This window comes from Xylocopa sonorina, chromosome 1 (assembly GCF_050948175.1).
Source record: "Xylocopa sonorina isolate GNS202 chromosome 1, iyXylSono1_principal, whole genome shotgun sequence".
Classification (NCBI taxonomy): Eukaryota; Metazoa; Arthropoda; class Insecta; order Hymenoptera; family Apidae; genus Xylocopa; species Xylocopa sonorina.
This window is the reverse complement of record NC_135193.1, coordinates 2,676,563-2,699,841: the sequence shown is the minus strand read 5'-3', so window position 1 is coordinate 2,699,841 and position 23,279 is coordinate 2,676,563. Positions and strand designations below refer to the sequence as shown.

Sequence of the window (23,279 nt, the reverse complement as noted above, 5' to 3'; positions counted from 1 at the left end):
AATTAACGGGTCGTTGTTTCGTTACCTCCGTTGGACTCGACAACGATCTGTCACGCTTCTTGTACGGTATTCGCCGGAAGATCTTGCTATTTTATCGTACGTTCAACCGCAACCGAGACTCGGTTCCGTTCGCTGGAATAACAGTTCTCGGTAGAATTTTCGCGGCGTTTCATAACGAGGAGCGACGTGCTTCGAGCGTAATCAGGAAAAAAGGTTAGCTAAATAATAGGACGGGGAGAACGCCGCGGCGGATGTAGCGGTGTTATTTTATGATATCGCGGGGAATGTTGAATTCTATTTAGCGATGGTGAAAACAAGAGTGGAGACTGTTATTTCGCACGCAGCAGCGTAAGTACGTTTATTCGTACGGGACGTGAAGTGAATTTACGAGTTCCGCGATCCTTGGTTTTATACGCCGTGTATCTTAATCGCGGGACTTGGAGGTGTTTTTAACCGCTCGTCAGCGACCCACGCGCATCCTATTCGCAGACAGAGATATCTACATTTATCACCGCGATATTTAGCCGGATGAAATTAGTCCGCGTAGCAGAATCGGGAATTTCAGATGATCAGACGATCGGGGTTCGCGCAACGCTCCTGACCCGGACATCCCTTAATTGTACAGTAACTGCTACATGACAACCAATTACCACTAACGTATTTGACCATTTGATCGAAACGGATAGTTGTGTCGATTAGGTAATCAAATGAAATAGTAGTCAGTTAGGAGGGTGTCGGGGACAGAGAGGATGGTTAACAGCAGCGCGGGCAGCGTGTTCTACGAGTCAGCTTCGCGATGAGCGTCGAGGTGGAAGCATGATAATTCGTTTCAGCTAACATTCACCGCGCAAAGGTGGCTAATTAGATGGCGCTGTTGTCGGTGCTAATAAACGGATGCGTCGACGCTAATACAATATACTGTCGCGAGGCAGGGCGAGAGGGCCGAGTATGGTAGTCAGGGTAACTAACAGCACGCCTGGATTATCCATTAATGGATAGCGATGTCGCGGCTAACTCCGATTCATTCGATTATTTGCGAGATTCGGAACAGCAGTCGTGGAGCGTCGTCCTCGAACAAGGGGCGGTCTCCGAAAAGGAATCGGAACACCGTGCGTCACGATTTTCGAATCCACACGTACGACGCGACGCGGATTCGCATAAGTTTTGCAGAATTATGGAAATGGATTTGAAATACGTTCGTAGTATATTCGTTTCTGAATGGATATCACAGATAGCCCTTCGTCGGCTAGTTTGAAGACGATTGATTAATAGTTCCACGCCTGTCGTCTATCGGATATCTGTAAGACAAAGGAGAGCCTAACGAGAAATCAATACTCATAATCGGTCGTTGAACGGAGACGAAATTCTGTGCGAGTTCGTTTTATGATAAAACGAGAATTTTCAATTTCAACGAATTTTTCGACGTTTCTCCCGGTATTTCGCCGTATTCACCAATTCCTATGCTAAACGAACTCCACTCGAGGACTCTTCGAGGCTCCGTTCTTTTTGTCTTTTAATCGCAAAATCAGTTCTTAACGATGGCAAGAGACGGGCATTTTATGGTTCTATGATAATACCTCGCAAGCTAAGCTTCGACGCTTAAAAGCTTACGTGTACTTTTCGCTTCGTCCCCGCTGGTATAATAGGAAAACATTAAGCGATGCCGCGTTACAAGCGCGTAACCGGTACGAGCTCTCTCCCAGCAAGAAATGTAAAGTACCGTGGTTTTTTGTTGCGCGAAAGAGTTAGGGGCGAAAGAAAATCGTATCGAAACTATTAATCTCCATCCGAGGGAGAAATCGTTCTCGTCCAGAGGGCATAAAACGCGCGCCAGCCATGAATAATATCGCGGTCCGCATAAAATGGGAACCCTCGAATACGCGTAAATTAAATATTAAATTGTTCGAGTACGATCCGTGTTCCTTTGTACTTACGTCTCGTCCCTCTTTTCTTGTCGTTCTAGAACAAGGGCAAACAACGAGTAAGAAGAAAACGACATTTTCGAGGCTGCTTCGAGGGCTAAAGACGCACAGGAAAGAGAAACAAGCTCAAGCTCAAGGCTCTCCGAGGCATGGTCGAGCGAGAATGGGAGTACCGCAAAGAGTAAGTGTGCATCTGTGTACAGAACCGTAATCCCACTTCGCAGAGACAACTATTTACCGCTGCCGATTCAGATTTCCTATGTATTCTTCACTTAACTACGGTCTCTCACCTTTCGCTCGTAATTTAGACAGCGTCGTCACGCTTTATGCACGAACCTGGTAATTTCCACGAGAACAGAGAGAATTGTTGCCGAAGAAATCGTGCTAGCACGTTTTCAACCGTGCAATTAGCAACCAGCGAAAGCGAAAAGCGGTGAGACATGAGACCGGTAAGCAGAGAAGATGTTACATTCGCGGTGGTGCTGAAATCGCGTAAGATATTTCAGTAAGAATATTCAATCGAAACGAGACATTTCGATGGAGAAACGAAATTTACCATGCGTCTTCTTTTCTTTCTAAACGCGATGAACCGTTGACTCGTGGTGGCTTAATTAAGGGAGGTATGGAAATTCTTGAGAACAGCCCTGCTGCAGTGCTGCTACCTCTCGAAATTTAAGCGAAATTGCTTAAAGTTGCGAACGTCCGCGAATATCGTGCACGTTTAAAATATCGGGACGATTTATATTTTCGATACGTAGTAGCGGAAACTTCGCTCGAATCCAGCTTTCAGTTCCACGCGTGAGAGAAAAACCATCAGAACTTTGGTCCCGGACAAGTTTGTAACAATTTCGGGATTTTTCTGTAACGCAATAGAAACACGCTCGGGAACTATTTGCTCGGCGTCGCGACAGTTGTACAGTTTTCTGGTGGGGAAACTGGAGGGATAATATACCTTCCGGTCGAGCGCGGGCCCTCGACGAGGTGCGGACTCAAAAGCGAACAGCAGACCCAAATTGACCGCGAGCGAAAAGGGGACGACGGGGAATCATTAATTTCAATTTTGTTAACAGCTCCATCCACACAGACTCCACAAAAAAGGATAGTCGGCCAACCAGTCAGTCAGTCGGTCAGTCGGTCAGTCCTAAACTGTTTTCTACTCGCCTCGCGATAACATCCAGTATTGTCAATCTCGCAAATCAACTGTCGAATTAAACTATCAGCTTCAACAGAAGATTGTCGTTTGTTGCAACCCCTCCTTAAATACCAGTTCCCATTACGAGCTTTTCACGTTCGACGCGTAGGTAGTGAGACGTCAGAAATTAGCTACAACAGGTATTAATTTCAATTTTTATACCACGATACGCTATCTCTTTTAAGTTACTGCTTCGAATGAAAATGTTCGCGAGTTTGGTACTCGCTGGGAATAGCAGAACATCGACCGGGATAAACGTTTCAAGGCGACAACTTGTACGGAGTACATCGAAATTGTTCTCGAAACAGTATGTTCTTTTTTTTTCCATGCACGTTAAATCCCGTCAGCGAGGCCGTGACAGAGGAATGCGGGACACGACCTGGCGGCACTGTTTAACACTGTTTCATGGATAACTCATATTCGCGCAGCCGTAAAACTCGATTCGTAAATTCTAGCCGTTGTTCCGATTGAAAATTAGAAATGTCACCGTTAAAAACTGACGTCGTTACAATGAATTTCTTTTTTTTTTGTTCTGATTGTTAGAACACTGTTCTGGCGTTATTTATTGTATCGTGTAATTTCGATGAACCAAGAGTTTACACGGTGAATATTTCACTTGGATCGGTCCTTCTGAACCGATTTTATACTTTTTAACGGAACGAACCGTTGCACGCTTTATTGTGGCCATCGGTAACTTTTGCTGGCGCGCCTTTCATTAATCAAACGTCGTGAAATTACTGCGCGAGTAATTCGCCACCCGCGGGTTGGAACTTGTAATTTTACGATTCACTTTCAGAATCGATTGCCTCTACAATTACTGGCAAACCTTTACTTACACGAGCCAATCGCTCTTGCTCTTTTGTACCTTTTCTACTCTCGATTCTGACCCACATTCTTTTTTTCACAGCGCGCAGTTTGAAGAGAAAAAGAGGAAATCGTTGCACCGTGTATCTGCCGCGTACTCTTTGAAATTTGATATTCGTGGTTCAGTTCATCTCGAAGTTATTAACTGATCTACGTGAAAATAATTCCACGGTTCCCGTTAAGGAAATAACCGCGTCCACGCAGTTCGTGTGCCTCGTCGCAATTACGAAGAAGTAGGGGGCAATAAGAAGATAAACTTTTTCAAATCATCCCATTTTCTCTTCTTCAACTTTCACCAGCCTCTAATCAAGTACCTACGGTGCATGTAACTTGGCGCGAGAGATGCCAGATGTTCGACATCGTTAGTAGAAACTTCGACGAGTGACTCTGGAAGTTAAAACAACGTAAAAATCAAGAATAACAAAGTTGCGTTCGAGGGTTCGTTTCTCTGCGTCTGAAAGTTACCAGGAAGAGAACTTCGAAAATGTGTCACGTGCATACGCGGGCTTAATGACAGGAGCCCATTACCAGTACCCCTTGCCATTAGCGAAGACACGCTTAACGGATTTTCACAGACGCTTTGCTGGAAAATGAAACCTCGAACGTAATCCTGTTTTCCCTGACCTCTGTCTCATTTTAAGCTGTGGGATTACCCCTAGAATTTTTTACCATCGTACGACTTCACGTCCTCCGAACGATCGTCAGTAGCCAAGAAAGGATTTATTAAAATCCCAACATCTTTCGTTCGTTAAGCTACGTGTCGTTAGCGTGATACGTTTCACGAAATGTCGATGGTGAATTTACGAAGCTGTCTGGGTATATTTCATTTACGAAATTGCTATGAGACACGGTTAGGGTGGCGGGAAGAATAGATAAGGAAATGGGAGTTACGCATCGGTACGTGAGAAATTCGAACATTACTTCTGGTTCGTTGGTAGAGAAATCAATGTACATCAGCGAAGTGAGCGGGCACGCCTCGGAGGATTAAAGATTTCCAAGATTTCCCATGTGCCGTTGCGATTTACTGAATTCCTGGATGCTGATAATTCGGACTCCTGAGATTACGATTCACCGATGCGACGTCGAGGGTCTAATGTCGTTCACGATTTTCGTCCCTTCGCCAAATAACTTTACGGATATTTTCGAACCGACTATCTGCGAGAGAAAACAAATACACTTCGTCTCCGTGAAGTGAAATAAATTTCCACGGTAAGTTGATCGACGTTACGAACGTGTTTCGTTCGGTAAATAAAAATAAGGCTGGCTCTCTGCAAAATAAGACCGAAGAAGACGAGAAGATACATAAAATACGTAAAAGCATATGAAAATAAAACGTTTTATCTTTCGAGTGAACTGCGTTGAAACCAACAAGACTTATAAATCGCTAAACGACATTTTTCAACCCTCCTTTTATTTGATAACTAAAGTACAACAGGTATATCGTACCGCTTGCACACAGAGGGATCAGTTACACACCTCGTAACAAGCACTCAAAGACATTCCTCTCGCTTTGGGCTCGGTACAAAGTATCGCGGACCCTGATAGTACTTGGAATGAAATTTCCTCGAGAGCCCTCGATGAAGCGCGCGTACACGAGCGGCGGCACGGTCCTGAAACCGCTGGCCATCCTACGATCACCGGACCACTCTCTCTCTCTCTCTCTCTCTCTTTCTCTCTCTACTAGGCCACAAATTCCGTGACTCTCTGAAGAAAAGAGTTCAACTGCGTTAACCTATTAGGGGAGAAAATTGAATCATGCCCGGATGATAGAAGGAATCACGACGTAAGCCACGGCGAGAGTGCAGCTTCCATCAGATGAGTGCAGAGAGACGGGGCATTAAAGTTGGTCAACCGTTTCTCTATCGTGAAAGTAACCGACCGAAGTCCTTTGACGTACAAAAAAGCTTCCTGCTGTCAACGTCCTCTCTCGGATTTCCGTTTACGCCTCTGTCACCCTTGCATTTTCCTACAGCTGATCTCCTCAAATATAAATATATTCTCTTAATTAATCTATTTACTAGCAAAAGGTAACGCGTTACATTTCTATCGTGCGAATTGAATGTGACTCGCGACAAACGCCTGTAGACAGGATCGCTATTATTATTATTATTATTATTATTATTATTATTATTATTGTTATTATTATTATTATTATTAGTATTATTATTATTATTATTATCACGAATACAATCGCCTAGGACAACCACAACCGTTGCACGAATTCGCTGTCGTAACCGCAGTCCGTGTTGCATCTCGCTGTCTGGCAGGATGTCCTGGTAGCTGCGACGAGTTCTCGGAGGATACGAGCCGTGCCCAGATTCCAGCTGAACAGAATACAGCTAACTGTCACCGGTGATACGGCTGTCTCTTGTCGACACCACTGACCGCACATTGCTATTCGTCTTGTTTTCGCTTCGCTCCTGCCAGCTGTCCCGATGACGCGTATGGAAATCTAATGGCAAAATATACAATTCACTTTTCCCGGATACGGAGAATACCATCAGCTGTAATTTAAACGCGACGCAAACGCGATGGAACAAGCGCCGAATCGGTTGCCAATCGATGCGAATCGATACGAATCGAGATCAAAAATTCGTGGACAAATGCGTTATTTACTTATGGTAAAAGGTGCATACAGTGGAACTGGTAATGTGTGTTAACGAATTTATAAAAGTCCACACTCGAACATAAATAATGCACGGTGGATCGTTTTATATGCTAATTCTAAGATTGCTGAGAGGGTGAAATACACTCGGCTGTTGACCCGGTGACCCAAACCATCACCGGTTGTTCAAAGTGCAGATAACAATGATTTGAATAGCAGAGGAAGCGAAAATTTGATTTTGGGCCCGTATATTTTTACGGGGCGTGCCGCGAGTTTTTGGTAAAGACAGAAACGAATTGAAACGTGGAACGAGTAAGACCGAATCCCAGCGCCCCCTCGTCACCGGTATTTCATCCCCAAGCCTACGATCGGTTAAACTAATAATTTTACTCGCGAATATATTTTATGAACGCTTTGTGTAATCATCTCCAAATTCAAACACTCCCGGGGAGGTTCAACTAATGAATTTGCATTTTGATTATGTACATACCGTAATAATCTAACTTTCGAAATTAGTGTGTACATACATGTCGCGACGGTTCGCGATATATCCTGTAACTCATTGCTGAACCACGGGTAGACGGACTAGCGGAACGATTACGAAGTTCCAGGATCAGCATCGGTTTCATTAAATTTATCCCTTTGCCTTCTGGTTCGGAACAGTTGAAAAGTCTGGCAAACTATCGCCGGAACTCGACAGATCTTCGAGCATCAACTGCTGCGGAATGGATCCCGAGTTTACTGTACATAAACCGAGCATATAAACTGCAATGAAACTGTAATATGAGATAAAGTCCTCCTTTATCGAGTCTCGCGATTGTATCAACCCCTCTAATCACTACTACAAATTTTCAATTTCTTTTTATCTCATACAATATAAAAGAAGTAACTTTAAAATGAAAACGGACCAGTTTTTTCCTAGTTGATCGTGACTTTCAGACAAATTTGTTTAACCATCTGGTATAACCGAAGCACAGATACGTGTCCTTTCGCGAAGCTCCGTTTATCTGACGATCAGCTCGCGAAAGCACTCGATGCTCGTAACCGAAACAGTTTCGCGCGAGAACAACGGCAGGTTACGTTTCAGAGTTGTCGAGCAATCTCGCGTTATCGATGATCTACGACTGGCCAATAAAGGGGACGAACGTGCGAACGCCGTGACAATTTTATCGTTCGTGGTAGCAACCCAGCGGCTGCTGGGGTGATCTTCCCGTTCCAAGGTTGCTCCTGTTTCTAGGATACGAGAGTCACGAGAATACCACCGTCTAATGTCTATGACCGGTCTCGAGGCAATGCATTTCAATGCACCTACAACCTCCACGCTTGCCACCCTGACTGCTGGCTACTGCATGCTCCTAAGTGATTCGGATTGACGCGCTAATGACTGTTTCATATTCATTGGACGCACTCCGCCACCATCCCGCTGCGTTTCGATTACACACACCGGCACGGTTTATCGCTTCTGCTCAGCTTTCATAGTCTTTCTTGCCAATGTTGCGCGACGAGCAGAGTTAACCACGGTTTTCTGCGTTCATTTCTCGCGTACCAACTGTTGATCGTAGTCGACTGTTAGATCGTATGCCAGTACATTTTTCTGCGGGTTTTCTACGGATAGAGAGACGAAGAAAATTGTTTTATGAAACAGTAACGGCCTTGTTCTTGCTGCGAGACAAGACGAGTTAACGATCGGTTGATTTCGAAGTACGTGTAACGATCCTCAGGCTTATGCATCCTCGTGGATGGGTATCGTTTGACCATTCACGAACTTGTACGTTTCACGTTATTAGGGGGGCTAATCCAGCAGACAAAATGATCTCTTTGTATCCAAGCTTCGGCTGAAGTATCAAAACGCACGTGGATGCTTTCAGGATAGGATTTGTGGTGGTTGTAACTTTGAACTTTGACGCTTTGACTGTACAGCGCATGGCATACACGGTTCAACTTGCGAGCGTACCAGTTGTGAACAAAGAAATAGAGTTGCGAGTAGTCTGTCCATCGAAGTACGACCTCGTAGTGGCTTCGTGCGATGCATGCGTCCACGATGGAAACTTTCGCGCCGATCTCAAGAGAACGCGGTTGTGCCCCTTGCAGGCAAAAAAAAAAATGTGAAAAATTGTACAGCATCCAGCTCGTTGATTAAAACGTCACCAATTTCTTTTTTGCGCGATTCATTCCCGGAACGCGGCGAAAGAAATGAAACTTATAAATATTCCGCGTCGGCGAATGGCTGATACGGAAGGTGTTAAAAGGATTCACGGTGCGTTTCACTGTTTCTATCGATGCACGTAGCGGGGTATGGAAAGCGAAAAAACGAGGGAAAGAAAAAACGACGCGACCAGACCGCGGCAGAAAAAGGTGGGTGTTTCAGGTGCGATCGATATAGTACATCACTCTCGGTCGTCTCTTGAGCTCTTTTCCTTTCTCTACTCGTCCTCTTTCACCCTCTACCCGGATCTTTTTGTCCTCGTCACCTCTTCGAGCTTGCAAAATGACCGTCGCTCCGTCTCTCTCACGGGCTTCCGCGCGTACGTGTTGTTTCCTTTTCACCCGTTCGTACCCCTTCGCGTCCCGCCCCGCTCGCCCCGTCCCACCGATGAAAGTCTCAATGTCACGGCCCCCGTAATTTTCTTGTCTGAACAGCGACGCTCGTACAGCTTTGCCAGCAGCTCGTTCTAATTAGTAAATGTACCCAACCAGATGAAACGTCGATAAAGGAAATAAAAGAAACGGTAGAATTGTGCCGCCCCGCGCGGTGCTCGCGCGGCGTCAACCTCTAAGTACTCACGGTTCGGCACGTACGCGGTAACGCGGTTCACGCGACGCTGTTCCACCGGGTGAGATTTCTCTAAAGTGGGGTTCATCGATTGCGAGCTGTCTAGACGGTTCGTTTGAACACGTTCGTGCTCCTTTCGCCACCGAATCCCATCGACGATACGAATTAGTGACCGCGAGCAGCAGATTTTCTGAAATCGATCGTTTCTTTCGCGCTACGGCTAACGAACTAATTGTCGTTCGAAATTTCTTTCGAATATTTGGAATATTCTCGAATATTTCTAGAATCCCTTTTAAACGAATCAGTTTACTTCTCGCGTCGAACGGGTTTTAGAAGCGCTTCGTTAAATACACCCCGTGGATCTTTTCCCTGGAGATGGCCTGAAAACAGGGCATTCGAAGGCTCAGATTTCTCTGCTGTAACTTGGACGGAAATTGCTTATCCGCGCGGCGCTTTCTGGATGTCCATTTTCTCCGCGGAAAAACCGTTTATCCCACACTCCGGCCAATCGCTCGTGCTCCACCTTCGACACGTAATCAAGGATCAACGCTTATCCTTGCACACACGTTCCAGCAAACTGGCCAGTGGACCGCATCGGTCGTTAGCACTCACGCTATTCGTTAGCGGTCCCGATCTTGCTCCTCTCCCGCTTGTAGCTGTTCCCGGTACATGGGAACAACAAGTTTATCGGCCCTCTCTTCGACGTGATCTTTTTCTGTCAGAGCGTGACTGCCAGCCGTTATCGTGTTCCAGCGTAGACATTTGTTCTCACCTCGTGTATTCCTCGTGAACAAATCTCTTGAAATTCTTCAATCCTGAAACGTGTTCTACAGAACGCATCCAACAAAATGGGACTAAATTCGAGTCTACTTTATGGTAAATACGCGGGGTCGTGGATTTTCGTATGGAAATTTTCTCGTATACGCTTGGTAGAATCAGTACCACCGCAATGTCCATCGAGGAACGTAAAGACGTGTATCAGTATTTGGACGCGGAAGATTCGGCGTCGGCGTTCGTTAGTAGAATGGACAAAAACGGTAAGAAAGAGGCGAGGGGAAAAAATAAGGAGAAGAAGAAGAAGAAGAAGAAGAAGAAAAAGAAGGGTAGTGTGGTTTCTTTAGTGGTGAGTGCCGTCCGATGGAAACTTTGAGTTCCACAATGGGTCGGCTTCTTACCACGACAAGATGCCGGGCCGCACTTTCGAGTCTGCTTAATTAAACAAGATATCAGTGCGCGCCTTCGGGGCTTCTGCCGAGATCCAATCCTTTTCAATCCTTTCGCTCTCTTCGCCCTTTTCTCGCCCTCCCCTTTTCTTCCACTCCTCCGCTTCCCTTCCGCTCTTCTCTGGCCACGGCTCTTCAACCAGAACTCCTAACCAGCTTTTCCACGTGTTCGTTTCCTTAATGACGACTTCTTTCTCCTTCTCTCCAATGTTTTATCTATTATTCTAACCTTTCCCTTTCTCCCTTTGTCCCCACCGTTTTTAGTCGAATTAAATGCGATTTTCATTTTGCCATCCGTTGCGCTGTCGGTTTGTCATTTTTAATTTATATTACAGTACAGATTCAAAACGTTGCAAGTTGCAAATAAAAGGACGCTTTTTTATCTTTCGTTATTTCGAACGAGATCTACAACAGTGGCTGATTCTGTGCGAATCGCTAATGTCAATCGTAGACGAAATTTACTTGATATTTTCAACTCAATTTTCGTAAATTAACAATAATCAATTGCCCTTTTTTTTATTACACGATCAACGATCGGTATCACATGAACCTGGTTAACGAAGTAAATTTACGTTTGTTCGTATAATACAAAAAGCAATGCATTTAGAAGAATCGATGGTTAATTGCGCAGTTTCATGCCTTTCGCTTAAAATCGCTGATTCCCGATAAAACCGTAGGACGAAAATGAACTGTTGCGCGTATAATTATACGGTCGAGGTACAACGCGTTAATTTATTACCGAATTACGTGCAATTTAAATGCTACGCGTCGATCACGCGTGCATGCATAGCTTAGCCTAGAATTGATTTGTGTAAACTGCTGCCGATGGACGCGTATAAGCTCGTAATCAAACTGTCGGGGGTGGAAAAAGGTATTTTTCAAACACAAAAGCCCGCGAGATGCGTTTGAAATAGTTCAGTGTATATTCCGTTCTAAATTTGATAATCCTCTGTATTGGAAATATAACATCGGATACCGGGTTGGCGATCAGTTTTTTTTTCGTTTCTTTTTTTTTTATACATATCATGCAGCGAAATTTTTAATTAACGAGTGAATACGCGTGCCAAAAGGAAAATCAAGCGCACCGAATATTTGGCCCACTTGTTCGGCTCGTGATAAAATATGATAAAAATCGGCAGTGCGCGAGCTACTTGTCGCGGAACGGTATGCCAAATTTGCATGAAATATGATCGCGTACTCATGACGTATACCTTCCGTATCGCGTAAAACATTTTGACGAGAACCATAGCTCTCTCTCTCCGTGACCACGCGGTTTCATTTGCATCGAATGACGCGCCCAGAAAAATTCTCTATCTTTCGAAAAAGACACACGTGTGCGCGGTGTCCATATTTCCAGGTGGCTTCGGAATTCTGCTGCTTTTTCGAAAATGCAAGGGGATATTTCATACTTATCGAAACTAGACACGGCCACGTGGAACGTGGGAACAGAATGGATCTAGGTGCACGATATAATATAAAATATTCCGCCCTCTACGAAAAATATAAAGGCGACAATGCCAGATGAATAATAGCTCTAGGTAGGTCAATTATTTTCAAGAAAACTACCGAGAGGAGACTGAAAAGGATGTTTCTATTAAACAGCTAAGAAACTTTACTGGAAACAATGCGAAAGAGAATAATTGTACTTTTCAATTACAGTCTGTTCTTCAGTTTAATACCTAAGTACACGTATGTTCCATGGCATGGAATTCCGCGTGTTATCCCGTCGACGATCTTCTACCCTTACTCGTCAATGTCACATGGCCTGTCTCGCGAGACGTTAACGCGAACCGTCGCGACGCCACATCGTAGATTTGAGTTTTATTAGATCGTTACGATGTGTACACATCGTCTTCGTGGTTCGATGACGTTTGCGGAGATTACTCTCGTTTCTTTTATGAGCAATAACAGAATAATAATGTTCCGTGAAATTCCATTCAAAGTATCTCTTTCAAAAGAAATCGGACAATCCCAATCTTACTTTTTCATTTGTGAGTATATATTATATTTAAAGCACTGACAAATCATGTTATAACATCGCATTATTTAACGCAGACGTTGTTTAATCTAAATGGAAATGATTGCATAATCTGGGAATATTCGGTATTCATCTGGGTTTCCATCCAAAATTCGCAATATTGTCGCGACACAATCATCTGGTCCAAGGAAGCCGCAGATTTCTTTATCGCAAAACGCTTTTACCTGAGTGACACGCCGCGACACGTGACCAGAATTTTCTTTACAATACCTGGGCTGGCGGTATCGAAGGACATGCATTTCGTGCGGCGGCTGCTTTTGTAATTTCGAACTGCAATCCGCGTGCCCCGACTGAAATACGTTTCCTTAAGAACATTTTCATGTAATAACGTCCGCTGGTACTGCGTTTGCGAATAGAACGTCCCTGTCCAATTGTTTCACAAGAACCACCTACAACGCAAATACCCCTTTCGTTCGGCTTGAAAATACAATTTTCCAGACTTACCATTATCCCCAATTTTATTTGGAAGAAAAAAAGGAACGACGCGTTTGAAAATTACACCCTTTGACAATTTAGAATTTCGTATTAATTCAATCCTATTTAGTTGCTTTTCTTCGGAATCCTTTTGTTTCGTATAAAAGTCAACATCCCCTCCGCGATGGCAGCCAAAGGATTCTTTATTGAAAAGCACTTTTATCGCAGTGCCGTGACCAGAAATTTTGCGCTGCAAGCTTCCAATATTGCAGGATACACGCTGAGACTTACGTGCACGGTTCGGTGGTGTACTATCCAGAATTTTGTATTTCTATTCTATGTGACTTTTATATGTACGATAGATTATTCTCCTCTATAATCACCAAAGTATTGTATTTCGATGCTTTCCTCATTCGTTCCGTTTCAAACCACTTTTCTTATTTATCAGACATCTCCTAGAAATTTCTATTTCCGATTTCACAGCAGGTGACTTAATGCGTTAAATATTTCATTGATTTCCAGCATTAGTAAAATCGAACAACCGTCTTTCACGTTTCGTATATAGATTTCGCATGTTTCAGTCTTATCTCAGCAGCCTCTATTCCTTTAATTTCCATCAGGAGTTTCGCTTGCGAACATTCGCGTCGAGTCTAACATTAAACCCGACTTCGACTAGTTCAATCTTCGATTGCCTCCAAAGAGCATTCGAGAGGATGAGAAACCCGCGGCACAACACGGACTCGACCGATACATAAGTAAATAGTCGCACCGTGTTCGTTTCTCCAGTCTCGACCTTCGAGATTCGCTGCTTCCGGCTACCTTAATAAGCCACGATTTTCCCAGTCGCTCGTTCGCGTTCGTCGGGGGCAGTGCTGCGCCCGCGTGTATTATTCGGAAACCATTTTCCTCCGTCCACGCGTGTGCAACTCGCCGCCGTTAACTATTTTACTCGAGAAACTTTCTCTGTGCGCGCTTCCGATTGCGACGGTGGTGATCGCGGATACGTAAAATTTCCAGTTTGCATTAAGAAGTTTGTTTCGAGCACGAGTCAAAGGTGAAAGTAGGGCGGTGCTCATCCATCTCACGTTGTAATACTTTGATTTATGCCCTGGCCTTTATGCCAATTGCCTTTATATGCTACAGGCAAGAGTATAATACATATGCAAATATTTATATATTCAATACTGTACTTTAGAATCACTTCATATTTGTACAATAACACTGTTATCTTTCTGTTCGCATTTAAATAAGGATACCTTGTAATAAAATAATTTTGCACCCTTTCGTTTGCCCATCATAGGTGGACACACCAGACAGCGTACTGCAGAGTGGTTTGGGTCTAGGACCAGACATGGGACACACGATTCTACGATCTATGGTGGATCCAAGAGACTACGACCGATTAAGATACTTGCAAATGAACGGCGGTCAACCGAACAGCTTCGAGGAGACCATACACAGGGTACAATTCTCACGTTTATGCAAATATCCGTAGACATCGTGTGAAGACTAATTAAATATAAATTTAATATAAAGACAGTGGATGTTGTTATTATTATTGATTTACGTTTTTCAGTTGAAAGTTCAAGAGGCGTTGAGGAAGAAGGAGCGATTTCATAAAGAACACGAAGAGGTGAGTGCAATTCAAATTGAAATTTACTCCCCACTTTCGTCCATCCGCTAATGAAATCTCGTTTACCCGAATGTCAACGAAGAGAAGTACGAACCGACAATTTTCCATTCCTTCGTGAAACGTTTGCTATTTTTCTCGCGTAAACAAAGCGTGTCTTCCTGCAGAACGAGACTTGGGATCGTTATTTTTTCACGTTTAGGTCAATTCGTTCGTCTAGCCGTTTCCAACATTTACGCGTTGACACTTGCCTGCTTTTACGACCTCCCTTTTATTTCTTCCGCCAGCAATACACCTGGCAAGTTAAAGCAAATAGATATAAAAAAAGGGATACGAAAACACGAAGGCCAGCGAAAGTTCCAAATTTTACATCGCTGTATGGATTATCTTCAGAAATACGTTGTTGCAAAGCTACATAGGTAACGTTTGTTCAGGGGATGGTAAACGGCAACAATGTATGTACAAATGTGACAAAGAAAGGACCAAGGGTAGTCGTAGTATATATCTATATATATATTTATACATATGTATACATATATAGTAAGCGAGGTCGGGTTCCGAATTTTAATTACGCGAAACTGACGATTCCGTGCACGCATATGCGAGGAGAGCTAGTCCCGTCCTTTTAGGAAATTTAAGGGGGTGAAAAGGGTCTCCCAGAAATTGGCCGAAACTGCCTGGTCTTGGCCCTGGGCTTGTCAGACGGGCAGAAAAAGACAGGAAGAAATAAAGCGGGGAGTTTCCTTTGAGGCTGCGAACAATATGGAAATAAAGGTCGGTATTCGTGTAAAAGTTTTAGTATCACTTCTACCTTGGTAGGTTTAGTGCTCCCCAGGGAGGACCTTCTTTCTTTCCACCCTATTCCCCACCTTCTATTTTCTACACCAACCGGTTGACTTCTCTTTCGCCGCACGACGAACTGCGGGATAATCCCGTGGGCGACCACCTCGTCAACTATCCTCGTCATTCACCTTTCCTTCCTTCCTCTCTGCCTTTCTCCCCTTCCCTAACCCTCGTCCCTGATTCGAACTACATGTGATTAATATGATACCGGGTGCGCAGAAATCCCTCGCTCCGACGAGACGCTCGCGAAAATTTCGAATCTCGTAAATTTATTCAAATTTAGGCTATCACCAGAGCAATTTTCCATTTTAACACGCTGCTCGTCTACGATTAATGCATTCGCATTTTCGACAAGCTCCAGCGACAAGATCATCGGGGTAAATTAACGCACGCGTTGGTCACGTCTAATCATAGCGGGATGTTGGTTGATTCATGCCCTCGTTATTGTTCTGTTTCAGATACTGAGGGATATTCGGCAGGGTTTAATGCAGCTTGGTCGGGACGGACGAGGTCAGCTCCCTGGAGGTGAGTACGTCAAGGAGTGTAACCTCTAGCTAGTTGTCGTCCTGTCTCCATGCAACTTACTACACCCACTACGCTCGAACCACGTCTAAGCCACGGCCTCGGTCTTGTTTGCGTGTACGTGCCTCTGTCAGAATACGCCAATGTCCATCTCGAACAACCCGTGCACGCGTCTACACGAGCTAAGAATCAACTCCCAAACGCCTGACACTTTGTTTGCTTCTTCGCGGCCAACAGAGACTCGTTAACCGCGTTTGTCCCCCGCGGTCGTTGTCAAAAACGAAATTGCTTCCCGAGCAAAAATTGCTCAACGCCCGGAAAAACTTTCGACGAGTGCGCTTACCTCGCATCTTTAGCGTCTAACCGACGCCATCCCCCGACGCTAAACGCAAAGCATTCTCGCGCAACTGCCAGTGATTCTGCCAGGGATAGAAAACAATTTTTATATTTCGTATCGCCGATTTATCACTGACTCGAGGCTTTATTTGCGATCGTGCTGTCGACAAAGGCAACGCGAGGCACGGTGTACGAAGCCCTTCCCGTGTGCTAGCCTGCCAGCTAATCTCGTTATCGTCAACGGCCGTCGACTGCTTTCTCCGCGACCGGCTTTCTCGATCCCCTTGGCTTTTTCTCGCGCCCACACGCGCGCGCACTTTTCAGACGCTCGATTTCGCCCAGCCTTTCGCGGCAACGCCACTCGAGGTCTTCGCGCTTTATGAATTACCATGCATTACCACAGCAACGCGCCACGCTTTGCCAGAGCCAGCGGCACGCGGTGTTTCTCTTAGAAAAATTTCACTGTACTCCTCGCGTTACTCGCGAAACGGAAAAATACGCTTAACGCTACTCCTCTGCCTGACACCTGTATTATTTTAAATGAATATTTAACACGCGGAGGAAAACAGGAACAAACACTCGAAGATCGTGTTATTTCGCGACATTTACGAACGATACTTTTAACGCGGTAGATGACACTTATATGTACGACGAGGACGCGCGTTGCGGAGGTGGACTTGGTCTGGCACCCGGAGGTCAACACTGGTACGACGAACCCCCGTACGAGTCGGATCCCGAGGACTTCCTAATGGGAGCAAGCGGTGGTCCCGTGCCAACTGCGACTATACAAAATGGAAGGTAAAATTAGTATATTTCTATGCAATGATATATGTATACGAGTACATATAATTTTAATTAACTCAGTTTATAATTCAATTATAATTCTGATATTGATAATTTTAACGCAATTTCGAGTTTCGGTTAATTCGTGTACGGTGGTTGATCGAACGCATTCAAATCAGTTGCGTACGAGAGCGTTGAAAGGATGAGAGCAAACAATTTTATTACAGAGTATGTTTCACGTTAAATTTGAGACCAGAAAATAGAGGCGAGGGAATTATTTCGCTTCGAACTGCCGGGGACATCAGTCTCCCACGAGATCGTTCCAGAAAAGGAGCAACATCAACGATGCGGGGTCTCATTGTACCGCAAGGTCTCAATAATCCACCGGCTATCATACCACTTACACACTCGAGAGCCTCTCGAGAAAGTGGAGACTACGCGAGCAGCGACGTCCAGGTAAGTTCGCATGAGAGAAATTCCTTTCGAAGAGCATCGAATATACGTGTTCTTATCAAAGCGTTAAGTGGCGCGATGTCTTAAGGCGACGTTCAAACACACTGCGCTTCACAATTTCCAGTATCACACATGACTGACTCTACGTCTCAAAATATACAAGATGAAGTATATGTTACGTACAATTGAATTTCTAATCAAATATAGATCGGATACGTTTCGAGACGAACGTGAGAAAAGGATTAAATACGAGTTGTGTAAAGAGCAAGATCCGATTCTATTCAAAACGAACACCGATAGAAACGATATTCTGGTACCTAATTGATTTTCAATAATTGATCGTCACAACGATCGTCGTAGCCATCCAGTATTATTGCTATTGACGTTACGTTATCAATACTAATAATGCGATCATGTCGCAGTTACTACCGCTGTTACCTACATCACAGACATTGGAAGCTATGCTGTAGTGTGATGCAACTATTATATTTGTAGACATGTCTATGTGTGGTACATGCAGATCCCATTCCAATCACCATTATTCCACTCGAACTCATTTAATATCAATTTAAACAATTAGTTTTCAAATTAAATTTACAAGATGGTCTGCAGGGATATCCATTAACTGATGTCTTTTTTTTCTTTTATTTGATTCGTTCAAGCAAAGAGAAATAATTTGGGGGGAAATTAATGAAAAATTATCACCAATTCTTTAATGCTTGATGTCTTTGTGCTTTCACATAAAAGTGCAAATCTAGCCTCCTTCTCTTTTTCTTTCTCTCTTCCTCTCTCTTTCTGTGTCTTCCTCTTATCAGTTTTATCGTTGCAATAAACATATTCTCCCAAGAAGATTGTCTAACAAGTATCTAACCAGCAAGCATTCAATCGTCAGTTCAATGCAAACTCTCCAACGTACGTATACAATGTGTACGGACTTCGTTTCGGTCACGTCACTCGGTGTGTCTGACACGGTTGAGGAGAATCTGTCACAGAAGTCACGCTGTTCTGAAACTTCCTTGCATACTCGTACACCTGCTGGAGTGACAGACATGCACCAGATGTTTCGCTACTCAGAAACCAGATGATAGAACACTGTTTTCCTTCGGTACATGTTTCAAATGGAATGTCCATCTTTGCAACGCCATCGTGGCATTACGCTACTTATACTATACACCCTGCCTCTACATGGGAGATCCTCTCAATCACTGGTAACAAAATTACAACCAACTTGCAAGGACAACGGTGCAACGTGTTTGCGAATTTTTATTCAAGTAAAGTATCGTTCTTAGGATAATTTGACCGTGGAAGCGGAATATATATAGCCCCTTCTTTTCTATCCCTACAGAGATCCAGACAGAACTGACAGCCTCACTTACTCTCACTTTTGCTCCATTGCATACACTCGTATATACATCTACTCGTAACGCCAGTACTAAAAATAAGTGTATCATTAACTTGCGTAGATTTTCATGGCCTGCAATTGCTATCTACTTCTGTAACACGCAAGTATTTTTTTCTTTTTTTTTTCTTTTTTTTAGTAGCGTACCAAATGTAATAAATCGTGTCAGAAATTTTAGTTTGTTAGTCTAGAGATTAGGTTATTTAATTGAAATGAATTTTGTTTCATTTAAGCAAGGGAATTGGGTAAATGTTTAATGTTTACCAGCATAGGCCACCATAGTATAGGTAATGAAGCCTGGAAAAATTGAGTAAACGCAATAATTATTTAACGATACTGATTTGTTCTTGCATAGAGTATTACTTGACTAAAAGTGTTACACGATATTAGTATCGTAGACTGTCGCAAATAATTTTGTTCTCCTCTACGGATATGAAATAAAGCAAAGTTTCAGCTGTGTTTCGACGAGGGAAAGTTCTTTTCTTTTTTTTTCCTTCGTGCCAACCGTGTTTCATAAACTTCACGGTGAATGGCTGAGAATGCAACTTTCCAGAAATTTAATTCAAAGTTTTGGAACGTCTAGTGCGCTGCTCTCAATTTCTGCTACGTATTAGGGTGTCTTATCGCAAGTTCAGCCTCTCTCTATGTTATTAACAATATATCAAGAGTTTGTACATAAAGGCATACTTTCAATTCGCAAGACAATATTTCACTTAAAATTTTCTTCGGGGCATGTTCCGTTGGAAATTTCATAAACTTTATTATATCTCGTTATTATTTCAACTTGATTGGGTTCCCTGCGCTTTCACGCATACACACGTAACAATTCGATATCACTCACTTCCTTACACGAGAAGTGTCTTAAAAACTTTCTAACCAAAACTTTCTCTCACATTTTGCAAACTTATCCTCTTTGAGATAATTCGGTTTTTCAAAGAAGAAGCACATTACTTAAATAACAATTAAAATTTATATTTCACACTGTTTTCTGTCGTAAATCAATAGTTCAATTATATCAATGTTCCTGCATAAACTAACATAAATCAGCTGATGCTAAATAATAAATGGTATAAAAAATTATTTCAAATCCATCAGTAGTTAATCGTCAACTAATCGAGAACCATCGAATCAATCAGACAAATAACACGAACAATTGAAACGCGATGATCGAGCTTCATCTGCCAAGAAGCTCATGGCATGCACATCTTTCTGGGCTGACCCTCGTATATGCACGTATAGCAACTGTTTTTCTATTCACGACACATAACTGTAACTTTATTTTGTTGTACTCTCGATCTACGTCATACCATGGTATCTCTTCACGTTTGTTTTCTCATGTTTTTTTCTTCTTTCATTTCTTTTTTCTTTACTTTGTCTTCTCTTCTCTAATTTTCAAACTAGCGTTTCTTCTATAACGACCGACCACATCTAACAGCATTTACGTGCCACTAGACCGAAACTAGAGCCCGCTTCTCCTTTACATATCCGTGATTAGACCTGTTTCTGCGAGTATCAACATTTTAGAGCCGGAGTAGCGGCGAGGAAGGACTATCGCCAAGCCAAAGCAGCGACTACGAGGATCAAGAAGAGCTTGAGAATCAGCACTCGGCCGCTGTACACGCAGTACGTGACATATACAAGTCCTCCTTTCACGAGTGTCTCCTTTTCTTTGTACTTTCTGCCCTTTTGTCGTTTGTTGCGCTCTTCGCATATGGTGTGTTGCACGATCGTCGGCTACTTAGAACGAATGCTCCTTTTAAGTGTGCGGTACGGAACTAAGTACATACGTATCTACTTACTAACGAGGGGTGTACTTGCTGAAAGGCTGCATGTTGTTGGGTTAGCAGGAAACGTTGGTAGGTAGCCCCGGTTCCGTTCGACCTATGGCGAACCTCGGATAACTTGGCCAATTTCAACAGACTTCCCACGATCTTGTACAATAATAAACTTGGAAAATAAGGATGCACTGCCGTGAACGAAGTTACATCCTTTTATCCTTTTTACCGATTAAAACAGAGTAAAACTAATTTACGTATTTGTTTAACCGACACGGTTCTATAATTGTAGCTTGAACTTTTCGTATCTTATTTGTTCAATGTGGGGTAAGTAACTTGGTTATATTCTTTAATAATTATCTTCACTCATCTGGTTGGTTTCGCTTGCGATTAAATACGTTTATCGAGCCGTTGCTTGTCAGCGAGACAGCTTCGAGGGAACAAATCCAGATCAGTGAAATTTGGTATTAATTCAAACCCCGTTTAGCGTCGAATGCATGGAAGCTTTGCTCGTTCGAACTGTCCGTCTCCGTGCTACTTCCTTCACCGCTATCTGAATTACCAAGTAGCAGCGTATAATTAAAGACGTACACATCTAACGCATTACGTAGACGCTTTCGAACATTACCACGAGATATACAGTCACAACACGTGCGTCTGCGTCGTCGATACGTCGAGGCAACAGTGTCACACAGGCTCGAAGCCGAGGCTCGTCAGCCTCTGTAAATCTTCCACGGTCGTGTTTTACATATAATCGTTGCATGTTCTCGAAACCTCAGAACGATCTCGTTCTAATCGGTAGGAAGGTCGGAGATCCCGGCCCCCTGTTGTAAAAAGACTTCACCGAACGATTTTGCATCGATCGAGGAGCTGCGCGGAACGAAGAGCCCGATACTTCCGACACCTCGTCGAAACGGTGTACGACAGAAGGGGCAAACGAATGAAATGGCGTACCGCAAGAATAAATTCCTACGGGCGCTACGCTCGACGCGGCTTCGTTCCGTGTAACTGCTCGACTTAATTAAAGAGTCGCTATTTTTATTCCCGTCGATAGAAGCGAAAAGAAAGGAAACGCGTACGATTGTTCGGTGATCCGCAATGCCACGTTGCAATTTCCAGTCGGAAGCTAGCGCTCTGCTCGAAGGCGACACGAGAACGGGGATCGCGGGACGGGCGAGGAATTTGAGGCACGATGTGCAACGAAAGATCTCGAGGCTCCGACAGGACCGCACGTCTTCCGAGGCCTTCCCGTGTAGCGCGAGCAGCGTCGAGAGCCTGCCGAGCGGAAGTGGCTCGAGCACGCAGGCACTTGTGCGTGCAGGAAGCAATCACAGTTCGATATCCTGCGAGGACAGGGACGCTATCAGCCCGACATCCATCGGACCTGTGCTTTGTAGGGCCAGGGCTCTGGTCGATTATACGCCTAGCCCCTACGACAAGGAAGCACTCAAGTTCAAGGTTCGTCTCCCAGCCGTTATTCTAGATTTATCGCCCCGTTAACAGAAATCGTTCACCTCTCGTTCAATCGTTCGCCTTGCCTGGTAATTTTAAGAACGATTTTCGAATCGAGAATAGCGTATGAGTCCTGAAGGATTCATCCGCGCGGATAGTGGGAGACGAATGGCAGCATGACTCGTGTTGCAGAAGGGAGACATCATCGACGTGGTACAAATGAACAAGAGCGGTCTCTGGAAGGGTGTTTTGCACAACAGGATAGGCCACTTCAAGTTCATAAATGTCGAGATACTAAACGACAGAGTTCCACGGCGCAGCGAACCCGACAGCCGGGGGAAGTGGGGCCAGAGGTATAGGCAGAAGCCCGGTTCCGTTCAAGAGCTCTTGCAGAGAATGAATCTTCAGGTAGAGAGCAATATCTTGCCACGGCTCGAACAAACTGATTCGCATTTGCATCGCTTCGAATGCAAAGCAGGGGACCTGCTTTTATACGTTTCTTTATTCGCTGGACCTCTCCCTTTTCATCCATATACCACCACCAACCCTCCCACCCTCTCGCGTGCACCTTTTATATCGCGAACAATACGCAGTTCCGCAGAATGTAACGTGTTCCTTTTTCGTCGACACTTGCCATTTTGCATTTTTTTTCTTCTTTTTTTTTACACGTCTTCCTTCCATCCTTTCCATGCTCCTTCGACTCTACTCGTTCCGCGCTCCCCTTAACATTTAACGTTCAGTCTTCCTAATTACGGGCTCCGCTCGACTCTCGTCCTATGGAGGAAGGTAATCGAATTTCGAATATGTCGCGTGTTTGCAGGAACACATTCCTGTGTTTGTATTTAACGGATACGAGGACCTGGAACTCTTCCGGGAAATTGAAGCCGCGGACCTCGATTACTTGCGCATACATCAGCCCGAGCATCGCGCCAAGATACTCACCGCGGTGCAGCTATTGAACGACCTTCAATGTAAGTTATCGGTAATCTTAACGTCCACGTTCACCTCTGTCCACCGATCGGGACTCGTTCTCTCGAAACGCCTGGCACCGAATC

At 44.1% G+C, this 23,279-nt stretch overlaps 2 protein-coding genes across 6 annotated transcripts in view; one reads left to right on the top strand and one right to left on the bottom strand.

Moving 5' to 3' along the window:
- Positions 1–23,279, bottom strand: part of LOC143425399 (lipid storage droplets surface-binding protein 1-like) — a 255,818-nt gene that overhangs the window by 203,041 nt on the left and 29,498 nt on the right. The gene's annotated exons all lie outside the window — the stretch shown is intronic.
- Positions 1–23,279, top strand: part of LOC143424938 (uncharacterized) — a 322,538-nt gene that overhangs the window by 298,419 nt on the left and 840 nt on the right. For 3 of the 5 annotated variants that reach the window (XM_076897348.1, XM_076897357.1, XM_076897341.1), the window contains 10 exons: positions 1,964–2,103; positions 14,332–14,493; positions 14,608–14,664; positions 15,963–16,029; positions 16,995–17,160; positions 17,373–17,601; positions 20,522–20,620; positions 21,892–22,230; positions 22,417–22,632; positions 23,045–23,195. In XM_076897348.1, coding sequence (XP_076753463.1) covers positions 1,964–2,103; positions 14,332–14,493; positions 14,608–14,664; positions 15,963–16,029; positions 16,995–17,160; positions 17,373–17,601; positions 20,522–20,620; positions 21,892–22,230; positions 22,417–22,632; positions 23,045–23,195 — 1,626 coding nt within the window. The remainder of the gene's footprint in view (positions 1–1,963; positions 2,104–14,331; positions 14,494–14,607; positions 14,665–15,962; positions 16,030–16,994; positions 17,161–17,372; positions 17,602–20,521; positions 20,621–21,891; positions 22,231–22,416; positions 22,633–23,044; positions 23,196–23,279) is intronic. The other 2 variants (XM_076897365.1, XM_076897373.1) reach the window with 2 other exon arrangements.